Here is a 21940-nt window from a genome sequence, read left to right on the forward strand (position 1 = left end):
GAGGTGCAGTAAGTTAAGATACTCTCTATGGTGCAGCAGTAGAAGGTCACCAGCAGTTTTTCATTCAGTTGTTGTTTCCTGAGAAGTCTGAGAGGTAGTATAATCTCTGCTGGGCCCTTTTGACCGGTGCTGCAATGTGAGTGCCCCAGGTCAGGTCCTCTTTTATGATAACACCCAGGAACTTAAATTGGCCACTTGTTCCACTCGGTCTCCATTGGTAAACAAGGGCTGGATGTCTTATTTATTTCTTCTAAAGTCCACTATTAGCTCCTTGGTCTTATTGATGTTAAGGACCAAGTTATTGTCTCCACACCATGAAAGCAGCCAGTCTACCTCATTTCAATAAGCAGTCTCATTACCCCCAGAAATGAGTCCCACCACTGTTGTATCATCTGCAAATTTAGTAATAGTATTGCTAGCATGAGTGGGAATGCAGTCATGCACATAAAGAGTATAGAGTAAGGGACTCAACACTCAACCCTGTGGTGTACCAGTGTTACTTAATCTGACCTTCTGAGAGCGGCCAGTAAGGAAATCCATAATCCAAAGGCAGACTGAATAAGCAAGTCCAAGATCCATAAATTTAGATGACAGACAGACAGACAGACAGAGGGACAAGCCTCTCAGGCAATTTAAGTGTCTTTTGTTCAGAAAAGTTTAGCAGAATAAGGGCATCTAAACAGAGGCAGTTACATTTTCATTTTGGTTCCTACCTGAATCAATTTCAGAACCAAACATAGGTGCTTCCCACATTTTAGTGCTCTCAATGTTCATGGAAAAAATTGTTTAATTTCATATACTGTATTTAAAATAGGTACATAATTCTAATTTGGTTATTAATTTAGGTATTTGTTTAGATATTTCTGGCTAAGTCTCATGTTGTAAAACATTCCCAGTAATATTCTATTTCTTTCAAAGCTATTTTGTTTTGGCCACTAAGATTTTCTTCTCCTTTTGATAGTCCCGTGAAATTTCCTGCTTGGAGATAGAAGTGAATAATATGAAATGTATTTCAAAAGGTAATACTTGGAAATGTATTGTTTTGTATGTATTGTTTTAATAGTCATTGGCCAATGATGGAAAAGATGAATCACATGAATCAGATAAATGCATATTGATCACAGAGTAAAAAAAAAAAAGCACAATACAAATGGAGTTAATTCCAATATGTATAGATCATTGACTTCAGATAGACTCAAGGTAGTATATGTAACTAAGCAAAACCTGACAAAAGAGGATTCCTCTATTATTTAAATCTCAGATTCCCTACAGGAAGATTTCTGTCTTGAATGCCCATTGAAACATCATTCAGAAGGGCAATAACTAAAGATCTGGAGGCAAGGTATTTTGTAAAAAGGGAGAATCATATTTTTTGTTCCCTTTCTCAGGGGACAGAGTACACTTTAGCTTGCCCTTCTGCATCAAATACATTCTATTGGTATATATTGGATATATTGGTTCTCTGCAGAGCAGTTTGTTTCTATAACAATAAGAGATAACTCTTATTATATATTATTTATAACTTCAAAAAAGGCAGCTATGATCTTATAATCAACGATCTCTCTTCCCTTGATTGGCAATTTCTGTTCACTGGATGCAATACTGTTGAAGACCATTACAACATATTCTTACTAGAAATCAAAAGAGCCATCAAACTATATGTACCAATAACAACTCACAAAACCAGGTAAAACAGATTACCCATAACAATAAGGAAGCTTCAATCCAAAAAGAGATCACTTTGGCGAAAAAAACCAATCTGGTCACATTTCCAACTTCAAAAGCCGATACAAAAATCTATGCCACCACATAAAAACTGAATGCATTAATTATCATATTAAACAAGAGGAAAACCTTCTGCGCACAAACTCCACCCGTGCTTTATACAATTTTGTACACAACAAACTAAAAGACTCAAGGTCCATCCCACCCCTGAAAGGACCTAATGGCAAAGACTGCAATGACAACACCATCAAAGCAAACCTCTTTAACACATTCTTTGGCTCAGTATTTGTAAACAGCAATGGATCATGTCCAGTACTTCCTAGTCAAACTACAGACAACTACAGTGATCTAATACATATCGATTTTACAGAAGACATTGTTGAAAAAGCACTACACAATCTAAAACCATCCCTATCTATTGGACCGGATGGAATATGTGCCTACTTCTTTAAAAAGAAGTACTGCCATAGCCAAACCTCTAAGCATAATCTTTGAAAAATCTTTCAGGATCAGCTCCTAGCCAAAACTATGGTCACAAGCCACGGTCATCCCCATCTTCAAAAAGGGAGACCCCAGCCTAGTTGAAAATTACAGACCAATCTCCTTATGCTGCATCACCTGTAAAGTCATGGAATCAGTTAGGAACCAATCCTTTATCCTCCACTTAGAGAAAAACAACCTACTCTCTAATAAACAATTTGGTTTCAGAAAAAAAACTATCCTGTAATCTGCAACTCTTCTACTGCAAAAACATATGGACTATACAACCTGATAAGGGTAAAGCAATAGACGCAATCTACATAGACTTCTGTAAAGCCTTTGATTCAGTGGTACATGACAAACTACTACTAAAACTAAAATCTGATGGTATCTCTGGACACCTACATAACTGGATAGAAGCATTCCTGTCAAACAGACAACAAATGGACAAAATTGGGAGCATCCTATCAAATTCTGTACCTGTCAACAGTGGTGTCCCCCAAGGCAGTGTTTTAGGACCAACTCTCTTCATATTCTACATAAATGACCTCTGTGATCATGCGTTCTCTTTGCTGATGATGTAAAGCTATTCAACACCACAGACAATATCACTACCCTCCAAAAAGACCTTGACTATGTATCAGAATGGTCAATCAAATGGCAACTTCAAATCTCAACAAATAAATGCTCTGTCTTGCATATTGGCAGAAAAAAAATCAGAAAATAAAATACAAGCTAAATAGTCAAGACCTTGTTGAGGATCCAAACTTTGTCAAGGACCTTGGAGTACTCATCTCAAATGATCTAAGTGCTAGAGCCCACTGTAACTACATAGCCAAAAAGGCATTAAGAGTTGTTAATCTAATCCTATGTAGCTTCTTCTCTGGTAATATCACACTACTAACTAGAGCATACAAAACATTTGCTAGATCTATACTTGAATACAGCTCATCAGTCTGGAACCCATATCATGTATCTGATATTAACACAATTTTAAAAGTCCAGAAATATTTCACAAGAAGAGTTCTCTACTCCTCTACTCATTGCAGAATACCTTATGCCACCAGACTTGAAACTCTAGACCTAGAAAATCTAGAACTATGCTGTTTCCAGTCCGATCTAAATATAGTATATAAAATCATACATTGCAATGTCCTACCCGCAAATGAATATTTCAGCTTTAATCATACCAATACAAGAGCAAACAATAGATACAAACTCAAGGTTAACTGAACCAACCTCAACTGCAGAAAATACAACTTCAGCAAGAGCGGTCAATGTTTGGAATACTCTATCTGACTCTGTGGTTTCTTCCCTAAACCCCCAAAATCTTTAACCTTACTGTCTACTATTGACCTCACCCCCCTTCCTAAGAGGCCTGTAGGGGGCATGCATAAGCACACCAATCATGCCTACCGCCCCGTCCTATTGTTTTTTTATTTTTCTTATAAGTATCTATCTCATGTATTCAAAACTATATTTATTCTTATACCTGTATCTTGTAAGCAATTGACAAATCAAATAAATACTAAAAAATACTAAATAGATTACTATAAATTATGGTACTTATCTATATACTACTAAAACACTAGTTGACATGACCTTTAACTGGATGAAACTGTGCATCACAGAGCAACCATTTTTGAACCAAGCTTCCTCAAATAGGCTAAGTTACAGAATGTGTCCAAAATCCAGGCTCCATGACTCCTGAGAGAAAGAAAGTTGGGGAAATTGTGGCTGCTTCAGTTCTTCTGGCTGCTGTCATACTGTTGGACTTTTGCTGCAGTCTTGTAATCTTCATTTTCAATGTTCCCCGAGTCTTGCAAGTCCTCATTGCATCTCCCACCTTAACTGCCTGTTGGAAAGGGAAGAAAAAGGGAAGGGAGATGAGGAGAGGAGAAGAGAGGGGAGGAGGAAGGAAGGAAAATATAGGCATAAAGCTTTCCCTAATATATGCCTTTAAATACACACACAGAGAAACCATATTCCCTACTTAGCTACTTAGAATATACATAGTCTTTTATATGAAGCTTTCCTGAATATTTACTGTTTCATAACAAACATTTTAAGCCAATAATGTATTAGTAGATATGCAATGTATGAAAAATGTCTCTTTTCTTTTATGTACACCAAGAGCATTTGTACCAAGACAGATTCCTTGTGTGTCCAATCACATTTGGCCAATAAAGAATTCTATTCTATTCTATTCTATTCTATTCTATTCTATTCTATTCTATTCTATTCTATTCTATTCTATTCCAACCCATTCCATTCCATTCTATTCTATTGTAGAGTGTGCTTTAGAGAATTGTAACATTTTACTTCAGTAGTTATTTCTTTGTTTTATATTTCCATGGGATGCAAGTTAAGTTTGACTTAATTAATGAAGGAGTTCCCTGTGTAACTGTATCTTTACTTCTCCACAGATGAAATTGCTTTATTTACTATGCAAGGATGCTATGAAGAATCTCAGAAATTTCCATTGACTTCTTCTGTTCCTCTTGAATTTCAATGCGTCAAGTATAAAGAATCTGCCCTAAAAGTTGAATTACTAAAGGATCTGTGTAGCACAAATTCTGTATGTTTTTAAGGCACATACATTTATTCTGAATAAAAATACAGAGGCAGGACTTCTGCCAACTACATCTAGGGACATCTAGCAATCATTGGAGCTAGTTAACACTTGTTGTCACACTGATGAGTACACTTGTGATACTCTATTTACCTACATACATACATACGTACATACATATGATGTGAGCAGAAAATCTATTTTCTCCTTTGTTAAACCGAATAAAATAATAATATGGCATTTTCTAAGATCAACAAAGGTATTTCAATGTAAACTTCTTTGGGCTTTCCATCATATTATGAAAATGAATCATTCTTATTCGAGGGATGGTTTAATTTGCTGATGTAGCTAAACCTATTCAGTTGGAAGTGAAACATACACTGTTGATTAATTCTAATTAATTTGATTCTTTCCAATAAACTATGCCCACATATTGCAGTGTAATGTGATGGCTGTCTTGCCATATTGGTGTTTGTGTGTGCATACATACATTAATATGTGTCTTCCAATGTAAATGTGCAGACAGATTTAGTTAGCAATAGCCATTCACCCCACTCTGTGTTCAAGAAAAGTGCTAAGTATCTAGCCTGCATTCATTGGAACAAGAAGTGGGAGCTGTCAACAAAGAAGTAGCAGCAGCAACAAAGAAAGAGCATCACCTGCGCTTATTGTGAATGTTTCCAAAATGTTTCCTTTGTTAATTATTGATATGTAACATAGTTTTGATACAACCACCTCATAAATATATTAGACAGCTATCTCTAACAACACAGCTTCATGAGCCAATAAAAGATTGCTAATTAATTAATTAAATTTACTACAACTGTCCAATGCTCCCTGGGTGACAAACAACTCCCTCTCTTATAAAAATAGATAAATCATAAAAGCACATACGCTTCTTTATTTTCCAATTAATGCAATATACTGGATTCTGGATTTGTTGAGTTGCTTAATATACAGAATCTAAAGGTTGAATCATGGCAACTGGACTAATTTTTGCTTTTTTGCTAGTCTGAGACATTTCACTGTTCATCCAAGCAGCTTAATATGAGCAGTGAAACATCTCAGACTAGCAAACAACAAAAAATTAGTTCAGTTGCCATGATTCAATTTTTAGACACCTTTGCAATGCATTTTGGGAAGAAAACCCAGAAGTTGTTGTGGCAAGAGTTGGTACATTCCAACAACTCTCTGTTTAACTAACTTTCTCTGACTGATGAAGCTGCTTGGAGGAGCAATGAAATGTCTCAGACTAGCAAAAAAAAATAACAAATAAAGAAAATTAGTCCACTTGCCATGATTCAACTTTCAGACATGTTTGACTGGACGATTGAGTCTTCATTGACTAACATAGCATAGTTCCTGATTTTAAAAAAATCCAAAATTTTTGAATTAATATTATAGTCAATGGAAATGTGTTCTGTAATTAAACTGAAGGTGCTCTTGTTTTAATAGCTGTTGCTGTGTATTAATACAACACATTAATACTGCAATACTATACATATCTACCTAGCAGAAAGTTCCACTGAGTTCAAGGTTGCAGGTTTGTAACAATTAAGGCTGTTGTGTATTAATCTGTTCTATCTCTTAGTGTTTTTCAGGTAGAAACACAGATAAAACTGTTTGTCTTACTTTACCTCTGGATTCAATCTCTATGGAAAAAGAAGTCACTGTAGCCCAGGTAAATACTGTTTCATGGTGGAGTATGGAAAATCTTTAATATCTTTTAAAAGATTAAAAACTTAATTTTATATTGCAAAAAGAGGGTGGCTCAATATGTTATTGTGAATTAAACATGTAAATTAACTTGTAAGGTAACTAATATAGAGGACTAATCTTATCTTTAAACAATGGAACTTAACGTTTTGTGGATTCCAGTCACCTCAGCTATTCTGCCAATGGAAAGGGATGTTTAAAATAATTCAACAATGTCTGAGGAGGGCACACCTCCCCCACCACACACATTGGACAATGTGGAAACTGCCAAAAATTCTCCAGTTCTTCAGAGAAAGATCTTTTACAGATACTAAGAAATTTTTTTTTTACTCTGAAGGCATGAACTTAGTTGTGACTTCAGATTCCTCAAGTAAAGTAAGGAAAATGTTATTATGCAGACATGTAGATGAAATACTGCAAACAGGCAAGATAAAATTGTTATGCAGGCATTTACAATCAATCCCTCACAACTAGTTGACTATTCAAAGTTACAATGGAACACCCGCCCACTCACATGACTGCATTTCAGACAGTCGGCAACAGGCATACATTGCATTATCCCATGGTCATTTAACCACAATTTACAAAGTTGTTGTTCTTGTTGTTTTGCCAGAAACTCACCTTTACTTTCAGTTTTTTGGTAAAAACAACCCATAGTAAACAACGAGTTCTCTTAATAACTACTGCAAGAAAAGGTTGTAAAATTGAATCAGTCACATAGATGATCCACTTTATGTTTGTCAGATAACTGACAAACCAATAATGGGCAGGCTCCAGAATGGTTATAAGTCAAGGACTACATGTGCTTTGGCACTTGCATAAAATGTGAGGTATCACAAATTTCAAACATGTAGGATAGGGTGTCAAACTCGCCACATCACATTGCCATCACATGATATTTCACGTTGTTTTTCCCATTTGCAGAGCTGGGGTGGGCGTGGCCTGCCCTGCCCATGGGCCACCAGTTTGACCCCCCTGATGTAGGAAGATGTCTGAAATGTCGCCCAACATGAATAAATTATGTGGAATGATCTCACAGAAATCATGTCATTGGTTCCATTTAAAAATATTCTTCATTGCTTATTGGATAAGTAGAAGAAACCAACAATAAAGCTTATTTCTTGTGGCATGTGTTCTTTAAATTTCAAGAAGATTTTGAAATATAAAAATTAATTTAAACTGGGTCTCAATTCTAGGAAAGAGGCAGTGGCAAACCACTTCTGAAAAAACCTTGTCCAGAAAATGGCAGGATGTCACCAGGGAGTTGCCTGGAGTCAAAAATTGGCTCAAAGCTCCAAAAAAGGAGAAAACATTATATTTTATAAATCATTTCTGATTTGCCATTTGATTTTCTGGTTTGCCAAGATTGTTTTGAAGAAATGCTGTTGCTTTGTGGACAATAATGATGCCAGGAGCTTGTAGCATGGTGAGATGTTTCTGAGATGTTTTTCTTTGATATGTAGAAGAATTATCCTTTTAAGAGGATTGTGACGGTTGTGATGTAGTTGACTGGTGTATGGATTGACTCTTTTTCATGAAGTTCATTGTGTTAGAAAACATCACATAAATATCTATTCCTGCTTTCTGGAATTCCAAATATAATTGTACATGTGTGAAGGAGGGAACAAGGGAATATATAGGTAAATATAGAAATTGATGATTTTTCCATAAAAATGTCAGACAGTGCTCTCAAAAAGTCTCTTTCAAATAAATAATAATTAACTGTCAATTAAACAATATTTACTTTAACAAATTATTAACAGTATTTTTTATCCCTAGGACAAATCAATTGACTTATGTGTAAAGGTAAAAGAGTGGTAAGAGAAAATACTTTAATTTATTGATTGATAATGGGTCATCAAGCTGGATCTTAACTAGATTTTTTTCCATAGTGATCTTCTCTAACCTGGTTTTTTTATCTTGGAATGATTTTTGTGCATGATGCATTAGTCTCTGCTGGCTCTACTATTATCTGAGGTGTTTCAAGCCTATGGCTGGGTTAGGATGGAAATGTCATTTTGCTTGAGATTCTTTTCCATATTTCTGGATATTATTATAGTGTCTTCCTAAATTAATCATAACAATGATATTTTATTTCTTTCATCATGGACTAAATGCAAGGCAAAAAGAGCTTGATGTACGTTTAGACTACGAACTGTGTCCAGATGAAAAAGTATTTATACAGAAAAGGAAAAAAATTGTAGCAGCTGCCCTGAAAAGGGTTCTTTGCATGGACAATGATTTGCAACATCATGAGGTATGTAAAGCATAACCATTGAAAATTAAGATTTAGTTTCCCATTAATTATCTAGATTTCTGGCAAACCTAAGCATAGATGGAAGAGTTATGCAGATTTGGAAATAGGATGGGGAAGATTGATAAATGAATACATAATTTATCTAGGTTAGACACAGAAATATTTTTGCATCACATTTTGACTTGGGTAACATTTTCACAACATATGGGCAGACTTAACCACAATTTCAACTAGGAAACTGTGAGTATCCTAGACTAAGCAAAGTCTAAAAACTACCAAAAATTTCTGGAAGCCTGGCACTCAAACAAATCGGCCATCAAAATGTGCATAGTGATAAACTAAACTGTATACCATTCAAAAGTGACAATCAAAAAGCCAAAAAGAAAACAAAAAGACTTAGATACCTCCTCACCAGCAATCAGCACCCATATGAGCTGCGATTAACATCAAAATTAACATTAGACCAACAATCAATAAGGAAACAACACCACACTCAAGTAATTACCAACTAAGACAAACAAGCTAATAATAAACAGCAGCCCAATAAAGGAATCACCAAGACTGCTCCCACTAACACTTACAAAGCAAGTTTATAAAATGATAACAAACCCTACTACTAGCACAGATGATGTTAACCTAGTTTGGTAATGGAACATCTGTAAGAAACAACCAAGCTCAGAGAGCACCAAGGACCCCTACAGCTTGAGTTATTATTATTTATTTAGGGGGAAAAAACACCTGGGAATTTCTCTCCAATTTTGATTTGTGAAATTACTCGGCCATTGTTATTTGCTCCTTTTTAACATTGATAAAATGAGTTTTTTTTTCACTTCATTGGGCTTTATTTGTTGAACAGGTACCTGTGGTAGCTATCATGGCCACAGGAGGTGGAGCTCGGGCATTTACAGCTTTACATGGCCATTTACTTGGTCTTCAGAAATTGAATCTCTTAGACTGCCTCACATACATTTCTGGATCTTCCGGTTCTACTTGGTAAGAATGATATAAACAAATGTTGTTGTTTTTTAACCCCTCTACCGATCACATATTCTGACAAGAAGAATTGCCTTATGGTGAGATGGATGGCCATAAAAGTAATAAATCAGTAAAATAAATAAATATATACATTCACATTGGCTGTTCATATTATACTCTTGCTAATAATCATAATCTTTTAAATGCCACTCTAATTTGATGAGGAAATGGGAATGATGGGCAGAATTCATATATTTAGAATTTATTTTATTTATTTAAAACATTCCTATATCTGCCTATCTTTTAACCAACCAAGTGACCACAGGTGGTATTCAGCAGGTTCTGATCAGTTCTGGAGAACCGGTAGCAGAAATTTTGAGTAGTTCAGGAAACTGGCAAATACTACCTCTGACTGGAGATTTTACAGTATCCTTCCCCTGCCATGCCCACCAAGCCATTGTCGTGCTCAAGGTGAGCAGTCTTTGCTGGAGCCCGACACCTTGGCAGGTATTGGGGAAAGCAACACCTGCCTCCTCGTGACGCCTTTCTCGATCCAAAGTTTGGCAGGCATTGGGGAAAGCAAAGCCTGCCTCTTCGATCCTGTCGGGAGCATTGCCACGAACTGCTGGCATTCACAAGCTGAGCTGCAGCTGCTAAAGAATGCAGGGGCAGGTCGTCAGCTGTCTGGCGGTTACCTTATTTATGATTGGCAGCATGCGGAGGTGATCAGCAGTGTGTGGAGGTGATGGGCAACGTGTGGTGGTGTGGGGAGGCATCGGACTTGTTTGCCCCTCTGCAATGTTGGGTGGAGGGTGTTTCTAATGTTTTGCAGCAGCTCCTAGGGTGATGGGGGGTTGGTGATGATCAATTATGTCTGGGTTAGGCATAAGTAGTTGCAGGGTGGAGGCGTGGGAGAAGACGGGCTGAGGTAGGTTTGCTGGGTGGGGTTGCAAGGCCATTTAATAAGCGCTCAAAAAGAGAAGAAAAAATTTACAAACTTGAAAATGACTTTTTAAAATTTCTTTTGGCTGACTGGGCCAAAAAATTGCATCTGCATTTCTTGCATAGACTGAATTAATTGTGGTCAGCTCTGCTTATTTTCACTATTATTAAATATTTTTCCTAAGTATTTAAAAGTATTTAGGCAGGAAAATCCTAAAGCTGCATCGCAATTCTTCTTCTTTTTTTTATTAACCGTTTTTAAATTAGCATGATCGTTAAGTGTTTAAATATTAAATAATATTAAATTAGGTTAATAGCCCTTAATGTCATTTAGGGAAATGTACCTCTTATTATCAAGCTGTGTCTTTTTTGTAGGACACTTTCAAATCTGTATGAAGAACCTGGTTGGTCCCAGAAGGATCTTTTAGGACTGATTGCCGAGGCTCAAAAAAATATGTCCAAATGCAAGCTGGACTGCTTTACATTAGACCAGTTAAAAAAATACCATGATATACTGAAGCAGCGGGAAAAGGATGGTTATAAAACCTGCATTACTGATCTCTGGGGAATTTTCATCGACCAAGCATTAGGAAATGGGGTAATGGATGTTTCTGATTTCTCAACGAGGAAAGGGTTCTGCTAGAAACCTCAATATACATGCTGAAAGATCAAAGCAACGCAAGTCACACTGTACCCTGACATTCAGTTTGAATGTGCAGAGTACAAATCTGGCTCTTATGCTTCCTCTTCTTCTGACCTGTTCACATCCAATGCAAAGATTGTGAGGAGATTCTAAGTGTCTTCAATGGAACTTACATAGAACAGTCCTTATACTTATCATGCAAGTCATAACAGTGGAATAGGTGAAGATGTGACACTGGGTGATAGATCACATGGTGAGCCTCTATATCATTTATGTATTCAATACATCCGGATCAAAAGTCTATGGAGATTCTGAATCATCCAGGTCATAGTTGTCCCAAAGGTGCTTTAGGTGGGAATTCCTAAATGCATAGCACAACATAGGAGAATAAATGTTTTAAAGAAATATAATATTTCATTTGTTGGTGATGGATTTGTTTTTACCTTTGTTTGGCTGATGATCATATAGGTATGGTTTTTTTAATAGTCATTTTAATATCCCAAAGATACTTTTTCAAGAGGCAACTGGACTTTTTTGTTTTTCTTCAAAGAAACGTCTTCAAAGAAAAACAAGAAAGTCCATTTGCCTTTTGAAAAAGCACCTTTAGGACATTCAGATCAAATGCCTAAATGCAATGCTTCTCCCGTCCAGCTCTGTTATTCTATTATTCCGTTTTTGAAAGGGACCTCCAAAGTCACAGCACAATGTAAACATATTTTGTTGGCAACTCCCCAACTTCTTTGTATACCAAATGTAAAATCCTTATTTTAGGTGCAAAGTTTGTACCCTGACTTCCTTTGATATTTCACTATATAACCAGTCGCTCAGTAGATTAAAAATACTCTAACTCTCTTCTTCCCATTCTTGAGTTCACAACAGTCTTTCTTTAAAAGCATAACACTGGCATAATTATGGAACTTTATCCAGTTATAATGGGATTTCTAAGTCTATTTAAGATTTCAGCCTAAGGTTCCTGTAGTAACTTTTCTGACTTATATATATATAATCTTCAGGGTCACATTTTTTATTTCTAAAGTTCATTAAATCCTTTTAACAAGCACTGTGAATATTAATATGCATTTATTGATTGCACTTTCTGCCATTTTACATCCTAAAACTTTGCTAAAATCCAATACCATAGAAAAGGGAGCACTGTAGATATCTTATCTCAGATTATTATTAATATATAGAAAGAGAACTGGGAGGGGGTACACAAATTAATGTATAAAGGTGTTGATTTTTTCATAATGAACTTATGAACTTACACGAGGACCATATGAAATATTTAGGAAAACGGTTTGAAGAATGGGAGAAGCTAAATCTTTTAGCTTCTATATGACTGCAAAAACGTGATTTGGGGCAGCAAAAAATAAAAACAAAAGCACAACATAAATCACACAAACATATATTGCAGGTTGAGCTTGTCTAACACCTTGGCCCCAATGCCTGAGAATATCTACATCATCAAACCTTCCTTTGGTCTCATTGCATAGTATTATTTTGAGGAAGTCATTGGGGCATATCTGTTCTGTTGGACACAATAATCACAATCTAGCAAATAAAATGGCAGATAATCCCAGTGAGATGGAGAAGGAAATCTTAGTGTCTTGCTTAGAACTAAGTGAATGTGGACTACAGTTTTTTCCCCCAGTCTCTTTTCTGATGATATAATTGGGAGAATACATATTACTAGAATTCTCCAATAATAGGTTGCTGTTTAAGGTAACCCTAAGCCCATCTTCTCAGAAGTAGTTTTTAGTTATTTTTAAATGAATTATTTTAATACTGTTAGCCCCAACTAATAGGCTAAGTGGGGAAGGTAGGTATAAGAGCCACATTTATTGCTTCCTTCAGCAAATTGAATATGTTAGATGGAACAGGGCCCACCATATGTAATGGCATGTGGGAATGATCTTGGGAGACAGGAGGAAGAGCCACAAACTAGACTACCATCATGGAAATGATAGCTCAGCTAATAGAAAGGGGAGTGTGGGAAGCATTTCAGAAAAAGACCCTCCCATGATTTCTAGAGAGGAGAGAAGATAAATACTTTCAATCTGATAAGATTATGACAACATAGCCTTACAATAAAAGTAGACATAGTCCTAATAGCTGTGTTTCTTTGTATGTAACTGAAGAAGTTTCTTGGATAAGAAGCAAAACATTTTCAAAGGAAAATGTTGCCTTTTGGAAAAAGCGCCTTTGGGACAACCATGGCCTAGATCCGTGGTGGTGAACCTATGGCATGTGTGCTAGAAGTGGCACACAGAGCCATTACTGCCGGCATGTGAGCACTCAACCAGAAAAGGTCTATTGTGCATGTGCGCGTATCACCTGCCTTCTGGGTGATGGCACATGAACACGAGCAGGCAAGCGCATGCACAATTATTGGCACGGGAGCCCAAAAAGGTTAGCCACCACTGGCCTAGATTATTGAGAATATCCATAGACTTTCTTGCTTGGATTAGCTCAAAGGCTACCATGCTATTCATGGGTGATATTTTACCAAATACACTCCAAGTGGTCTGAAATTCACCCAGCAGTTTGGGTATAGTTCTCAATAAATAAAATGTCAAAGAAAATGGTTTTCAGAGAAATTTTTGGTCAGGACTATTCTTTTCAAGGAACCCAGATGAAATATGAAAGGGATAGAGAAACAACGTGAGAATTTGTTCCAGTAATGAATCAAATATATAAGGAGAATGAAATTAAAATCAGGGTATCTCCCATTCTTTTTAGTTCTGATAGGATTAAATCTATGACATTTTCAAGATCTTTTGTTGTTGTTGTTGTTGTTTTGCAGAGATGTAGCAGCACACTGTCAGAGCAGCGGCATGCCGTGAATTATGGTCAGAATCCTTTGCCTATATATATGATCCTCAATACCAGGGACAAATATAGCCTTCAAGAATTTAAAGGTAACATTACACACGTTGATTAGGACTCAACAACTCTTATTGGTCTGCCAGGAAAGGCAAATATTTCATTTTAATGTGTACCACATTGGTGATGTTATTGGTCTAGAGCCAATGAAGGAGTCTCAATGCCATGTTATATATTATTCTCTAAAATGAATGGTGAGAGTTCTACCTAGGGGTGGGATTCAATTTTTTTTACTACCGGTTCTGTGGGTGTGGCAGGGGAAGGATACTGTAAAATCTCCAGTCAGAAGTGGTATTTGCCAGTTCCCCCAAATACTCAAAATTTCCACTACCAGTTCTCCAGAACTGGTCAGAACTGCTGAATACCACCTCTGGTTCTACCCTGTTGCCTAACTCTTCTTCTTCTTTCCCTGTTATGAGGTCTTCTGAAGAAATGAAGACATGATGCATTACTGTAGCTTTGTCTTGCAAAGCTCAATAAGCCAGATATTTCCTTATCACTGCCTGTTAAATTGGGGGAAGGGAAGAATAAAAAGTGGAGTCAGAAAATGAGCAGGGAAAGACAGATATGTAAGAAGATCTGTGTAATGAGAAAAAATATGGAAAGACCACCCAAGTATCTATCTTTTCTTTTTTTAGTCCTTGGAGGGGAGTTTTTCAGCCATAACATGGTGTGCACACTTTCTCAGAACATAGGATATTTTGAATATATTGATTATTTTTCTCACTTCCTTTCAGCCACTTGTTCTTGGATAAAGTAAGGGAAATAATGGATTTTTTGATTTTGGACAATTGCTACTAGATGCTTATTTAGAATATCTTAAGTAATTGAGTTGGACAATAAGGCTTTGAGGTTTTGGCAATTAAGAGAGGAACTGTGGTGTGCATGAAGAAGCAGCAGAAAGAAATGATTAATTTTAATAATTGTTCTGTCTAAGTGTTCAGTTATTCAGTTCTGTCTAAGTGTTCAGTTATTGCAATGATAATGAACAACAGAACTATCTGACACCAAAAAGAAGACTTTGGAGAGCATCTGCAAATATAAATCCCAACAGGAAAACAGGGAACATTAATTCAAGAGCCAACATAAATACCATAGACTGTCATGTAAGGGGGAACAAAAAAACAATGTAAAAGATTTTTAAAAAGGCAGCCATAAAAGAGATACTGAGCCCTTAATCATTACCTGATCTTTTCAGTGCTATTCAACATTTTATTTCTCCCCATATACTTAGCTTGGTGGAAATGCAGCCCAAAAAAGTATTTTAAAAAGTATTAAATTTAAAGGCTAATTTAGTTATATTCAATCATTGCAAAATCATATTTTGCAAAACCAGTGTTTCCTTTGAACCTGTAACTGATATGATTTTGTTGTAGAGTGGATGGAATTTACTCCTTTTGAGGTTGGATTATTAAAATACGGTGCTTACATTCGTGCTGAAGACTATGGAAGCAAATTCTTTATGGGTCGGATAATGAAGAAGATCCCAGAATCTCACATCTGCTTCCTGAAAGGTGCATTCAAGATTTTTACCTGTGTTTTTTAAATATACAACCTTCTGAAAAATAGTTTTCCCAAGGCAGTTTACAACTTTCTAAAATAACATTTTGACTAATTAAATATTAAAAATTATTAGTGTTGCTAAATCACTGATACACATTCCATGAAACAATGCCATTTCTTTTCCGAAATACTGGTTCCACTTGTCTGAAAGTTGCCAAAAACAAGGTTGAAAAGAAAAATCAACAAGGTTGATTGTTTTAGGTTGTAATCTAAAGCAACCGTGTGTGTGTGTGTGTGTGTGTGTGTGTGCGCGCGCGCGCACGCACACATAAGCCACCCTAAAGAACATTGGATATTTCAAAGGAGCCACAGAAGAAAATCATGGAACATTTTGAGGAGGCACAAAAAAGCAAATATCTATAATGCTCATTCATTCATTCATTCATTCATTCATTCATTCATTCATTCATTCAATTTTGATAGCTGCCCATCTCTTGACAGCTTACAATTACTATAGACACTGTCTTTTTTTATGCCAGAAAACATATTAGTTACTATTCCATATCCATATCCATTAATGGGGCCTGGACAGGTAGAACACTGAAGGAAAACAAGATTAGAAGGGGACAACAAGCAAGAGAAGGTTGAGGAACACTGCTCCAAAGCATTTTTAGTTTCTTCCAATGTTGTACCATAAATTCGACAAGTTGGCACTGTCGCCTGTGATTGTGAACCACAACAGATCATACTCAACAGTACAATAGCACCCTGCTTAAGGCAATTCTATATGGTGCATTCCTTTAGTTCTTTTAATATGCTTCTAAGGAGAAAACATAAATGAACAGAAAATATTTTCTTTTCCCTTGAATTTTCTAGTTTCAACAATGATAAAGATAAGTAAAGACTGCCTCCTTGTGGCAGTAGGCTAGAATCTAAATTAGTCACAGGGCTGATTCACATTTGCACCACCTCAAATATGCGCGAGCCACTGATTATTACTATGGAAGGAGCACCTTGTGTTATCCTTTGCTTTTACACGGCCCATCATTTTTTTCATTTGTGGCAGCTTATGCTGTGTTGTCCTGTCCACAATGCTTCACTTCAGCACCTCCACTCCAGTTGGCTATTGTACTCCAGAATAGCTCTTCTTCTCTGGACTTTCCTTCATGGCCATTTTTTTTTTTTTTACAAATTCAACAGCAAACAGTAAAAGCTAGACTTTCTTTTTCATCCTCTTCCCCCTGCCAGGTTCATTGATGGATCTGTGAAAATGCACTTTTTAAAATTCACCTCAGTTTCAGGTGAAATTGACAAGAATTCTGCTACTTTCCCATTCTAGCCTAAGTAGTAGGGAAAATGGTGAAACTGAAATTTCTCCCCTCCCCCTTTATTAGTTCAGATGAAGTGATGAAGCAGGAGAATCCTCTAATCAGGGATTCTGGTCAATATGCTCTGGACAGAAGACCAGGCTAGCACTGTGACCAAAATGAAGGAGGAGGTTTGAAACCAGAAAGGGATTTCTTAAGCCAACTTCGTTTTGGCTGATCTAGGAAAAACAAATAAAAGACAAAAGAAGACCAATAAACATGACTAGGAAAGAGACTAGATTTTAAAACCTATGAAGAACTGTTGCAGAAATTGGGTATGTCTAGTGTAATGAAAAGAAAAACTAGGAGTGACATGATAGCAGTGTTCCCATTTCTAAAGAGGTGCTACAAAGAAGAGAGGGGTCAAACTATTCTCCAAAGCACCTGAAGGTAGAACAAGAAACAATGGGTGGAAATTCATCAAGGAGAGAACTAAACTAGAACTAAGGAGAAATTTCCTGACAGAACAATTAATCGGTGGAATGGCTTGCCTCCAAAAGTTGCAGATGCTCCAACACTGGAGGTTTGCCTGAAATGATATAGGGCACAGGTGTCAAACTCAATCATGTCACATGATGTCACGTGACGTATCACAATGTTTTTTGCCTTTGCGGAACTGTGATGGATGTCACCTGTGTGTGATGCATCTGGCCTGCGGGCCGCCAGCTTGACACCCCTGTACTTCCCTGCTTGAGCAATTGGACTAAGAAGACCTCCAAGATCCCTCCAATTCTGTTACTCAGTTATACCAGAAAGCTAAAGGCTGCATTGTGGAAAAGCCTAGTCCATAATACTTTCAGTCAGAGGCCATTTTATTCAGCATGAAAATACCCAAAAGAACATTAATACAGTGGTATAAATATAAACTTTATAAAAAATGTACTGCTTAAAACTCACCCAATTTTTCCCTTTTATGTCCTTTATCAAAGCATATATTCCCCCTATTTTTGAGTAAATTTTTTTTTGCTTTATTTGTAATTAAATTCTTCTGATCAGATAGGAAAAACACTGGCAGTGTGCGTGGGGTGTTGTTCCTCTGCCATTAACAAATCTCTTCCTTAAAAATAGTGTATCTTTTTTTTTTTGAAAACCTGTGTACCAAGGGACAGAGCCAGGGCCACTCATTAAAATATTGTTGAGCAGGTGGCTGCTAGTCAATAGCCCTGGGAAAGAGGCAGAAATTGACAGAAATTGAACAGTTTGGAAACTACTGTTTTTCCCTAATGCCTGAATATAAACTTGTACATAGTACAAGAAACAACAAGTCCCCAGCATCTCTATTTCTGTGAAGCAATTGTTCTCCTTTAAAGACATACCCACACTGAGTTATGAAAGAGCCCTGGGCCCTGCTGTGAAAGCATCTAAAAATTCTCTAGTTCAGCGCTCTTCTGCTTTTGTAACTTTCTCCTTAATTTTTTTGATTTTTCTGAAGATTTAAAAATTGACTTCAAGGACCAACAGTACTGAAGATTCATATAGAGTAACATATTTCTTCTGTTGCTCTGATTATTAATATGGGTTATGCTGCTCTGGGCAGTTCAACAATATTTAGCATGATCAATACTTTAATTACTATACATGTTCTTGGGTACTTTCAATTCAGAGAGTCAGGTTGATGCCATGGTTAAGACACCAGGCTAGAATCCATAAGTCTCTGAGTTCTAGTTCTGATTTAAACATAAAGCCAGCTGGGTAATCTGAAGTCAGCTATTCTCTCTCTCATAATCCCTAGGAAAGAGGCAATGGCTCTTGCCAAGAAAACTGCAGGGAGTTCTCCAAGGGATTTGCCAGGAGCCAGTAATGACTCGAAGGCACAACATTTACTGAAATGAACTGAATGAATGACCAGGCTGTTCTTCAAAACTACCAAGAGAAAAAGGCTGAGACATTTTTATTGGCTTCCAAATTTCTTGATAATATTCTTTAATTCCTTTTAAATCAGAACAACATATTGCTAATGTCCAATGAAGGTTACATTCTATTTTATGGAAGCTTATGCTTTAATTAATATGAATATCTTTGAGATGCCACAAACCTCCCATTTTGGCTTCTTTTCTGCTTTGTATAAGTACTAACTTAGCTCCAAGTTTTCAAAGAAATATGCAGTGAACCGGTGCTGGGACTTTTCCTCCACAAAGTCTATATTTTATCGTTGAACAATTTCCCATCCAATTTTAAAAAAATGTATGTATAGTTTTTATGTTTTAAATAATGTATTTGTACACTGTCCAGAATCTTTCTGTGAGGAAAATGGGCAATTTCTAAATTTGATAAATAAATAAAAGTATATAAAACTTTTTATTCAGCAATCCATATTGTTTCAGAGACTTCCAACAGCTAAAGTTTAAATTGTTAAAAATCATGGAAAATGGACCCTCTGGGGAACCAGCCTGGGCAAAGTTCCTGTGGAAGTTTAGGGATCAGCATTTCTGAGGTGGAAGCTTGCTCTGAACTCTTAGAGAGTGAGACATCTTCATAAGAACCATAGGACTGCAGTCTTAACACTCAGAACTGTTTGGAAAACAGACCTTTTGATGTATACAATTCTGAACTAAACCTGAATAACTTACTAACTCTTGATCTTTCTTTAGGTATGTGGAGTAATGTGTTTTCCTACAACCTCTTGGATGCATGGCATAAAATTGACAGTTCAGAAGATAGTTTTTGGTATAGCTATACCCATGACAAAACAAAGCAAATAGGTTAGTAAAATACAAATCGCTTTAAATTTGATTATGGATGTTGATTGTTTAGTTTATATAATACCTCTCTGGAATATCGATTATAGTGATAAAATCCTGGGTGTAAATTTCTATTAAGTGAATTCAAAGCAGCTATATTTATTGCAAAAAGTTAATTCTAAAATATAATGAAAAAAACCAATTAACCCACTGCAACAAATTACATACAGAACTTTACTGGCCTTTGCTATGTTTTCTTTTATTGAACTTCAGATATTTAAAAGTTTAGACTGATAACTAGAGTAGTCTTTCTCAAAAAATGCTGTAGGATGTTAATAGATACAGGCATACTTCAGTAGATAGATCTCATTCATATTTCAAAATGCCACTGAATGAATGAAAAAGTTAATAGCTGTACCCTAAAGAGCAATGTTTCCCAACCTTGGTAACTTTAAGCTGTGTGGCGTTCCCTCCCAGAATTTCCCAGTACCATGCTGGCCGGGGAATTCTGGGAGTTGAAGTACACACACTTAAAGTTATTGAGATTGAGAAACGCTGTTATAGAATAATGACAAAAATAATGATCAACATAACAGTATACTCTGGTAGTACAGAACTGAGCTCATAAATGCATACCTAAAGCAGTATGCATTTACTTCCCCAGTGCTTCTGAGAAGTGAAGCAGGATATCAGTCACCATCCTTCCATAAATCACGTTGAGCAGGTACTGCAGTGAACTGAATGTGTTCATCATGTACCAAATGATTTATAGATAATATTTATTTCATTCAGTGGCCATATTAAATAAAACATACAATATATAAACTAAATAAGCAAAGAAAAAAAACAATCCTACAAATTATCCACATAGCCCTGAGAAATTGAAAAAATGAAATCCCAAAGGTCTGTTTTTCAAGAGGCAATTGGACTTTCTTGTTTTTCTTTGAAGACATTTCATTTCTCATCCAAGATTCTTGAGCTGAAGGAGCTTCTTGGATGATGAGTGAAACATCTTCAAAGAAAAGCAATAAATCCAGTTGCCTCTTGAAAAAAGCACCTTTGGGACAGCCATGACATGGATGATTAAGAATCTTCATAGACATTTAGTTATGCATATTGGAAAAGGTGAAATATTTGCAAAGGTGAATATCTGTCTAAACTATTAAAATTATTAGTAAAGTAATAAATATTTCAGTCCTGAAGATATAATAACGAGATAAAAGGGTATCTGTCATGTGTGATAATATGTTTGTGCCCATTCATAGCAGCTATATAGAACTTCGTTACATTATGGATGATAGCACTTCTCTTGTTAGATAAGAGGAAACTGCCATGAAATTTTTCAGGATAGTTTAAGGCATGTAGCAAGGCAGGAAAAATAAGTCTTCTTCAGATATAATTATAAAAGTATCAATGAAGAATAAATTCAATTATTCTTCATCACAATGACAGGTTCAATTAATATGAAGAGTTTATTGAATTTCCCATATAAAAGCACTGAAGGTAAACTATTATATCTGATTATAAAGAAGAATCTTTGTTGGGCTGGGGAGATGAGTAAGTTGATGTAGCTGGATGATTTTCATGTAATTTTAATCCAAATTTGGAGATAATTTGGGATGTCCTCTTTCAATGTCAAAAAGTCTTTCTTTAATGACTCTTCCAGTCTGAGTAAAATCAAGAGAATATAGGGAAACAAGGGAGATGCCAATGATGAAAGTTCTTGCTTGAATTCAGTTGCTTGAATTCATGAGGTCTCAAATTCATCTGACATCAGGGATGACCCACCCAAGCTGAAAAATAATGGATTGAAGCTAGCAATTAAATATTAATAAACATGTTGTAACTTCCATCTTTATCTGACCAGATTCTAATCTCAAATTTGCATTAGATATGTATTTTGGAACTTGGAACACTGTTCTTGTAAACTTAGTTTGGATAGTTTCCATTTGGGTATTGTTTAGAAAGGGGCTTAGCTGGGAGCCAGTGATTTTGCTGTGAATAATTTGAGAAGTGTAAGGGATATTTATTTATTCCACATATAGTCAGAGACTAGCCTACCTATTATATTAAGTCTATATTAATGAGCATATGAAAATAATATCTGTGTTGCATTTATATGTATGACTGTATGTATGTTTGTATGCATGGATATTTATATGTATATATGTGTATATATGCAGAAATATATATAGA

General features: G+C 36.1%; 1 protein-coding gene across 1 annotated transcript in view; it reads left to right on the forward strand.

Annotated features, from left to right (window-relative positions):
• The window catches only part of LOC113438555 (cytosolic phospholipase A2 epsilon-like), a 44369-nt gene that overhangs the window by 15396 nt on the left and 7033 nt on the right, over positions 1 to 21940 (forward strand). Inside the window, exons 6-15 of the mRNA XM_087930997.1 lie at positions 962 to 1019; positions 4611 to 4783; positions 6369 to 6458; positions 8273 to 8310; positions 8615 to 8750; positions 9607 to 9743; positions 11043 to 11265; positions 14114 to 14228; positions 15570 to 15707; positions 19655 to 19765. Of these exons, the coding sequence (XP_087787123.1) occupies positions 962 to 1019; positions 4611 to 4783; positions 6369 to 6458; positions 8273 to 8310; positions 8615 to 8750; positions 9607 to 9743; positions 11043 to 11265; positions 14114 to 14228; positions 15570 to 15707; positions 19655 to 19765 (1219 nt within the window). The remainder of the gene's footprint in view (positions 1 to 961; positions 1020 to 4610; positions 4784 to 6368; positions 6459 to 8272; positions 8311 to 8614; positions 8751 to 9606; positions 9744 to 11042; positions 11266 to 14113; positions 14229 to 15569; positions 15708 to 19654; positions 19766 to 21940) is intronic.

This window comes from Pseudonaja textilis, chromosome 1, assembly GCF_049901715.1.
Source record: "Pseudonaja textilis isolate UNSWEBS1 chromosome 1, rPseTex1.2, whole genome shotgun sequence".
Lineage (NCBI taxonomy): Eukaryota > Metazoa > Chordata > Lepidosauria > Squamata > Elapidae > Pseudonaja > Pseudonaja textilis.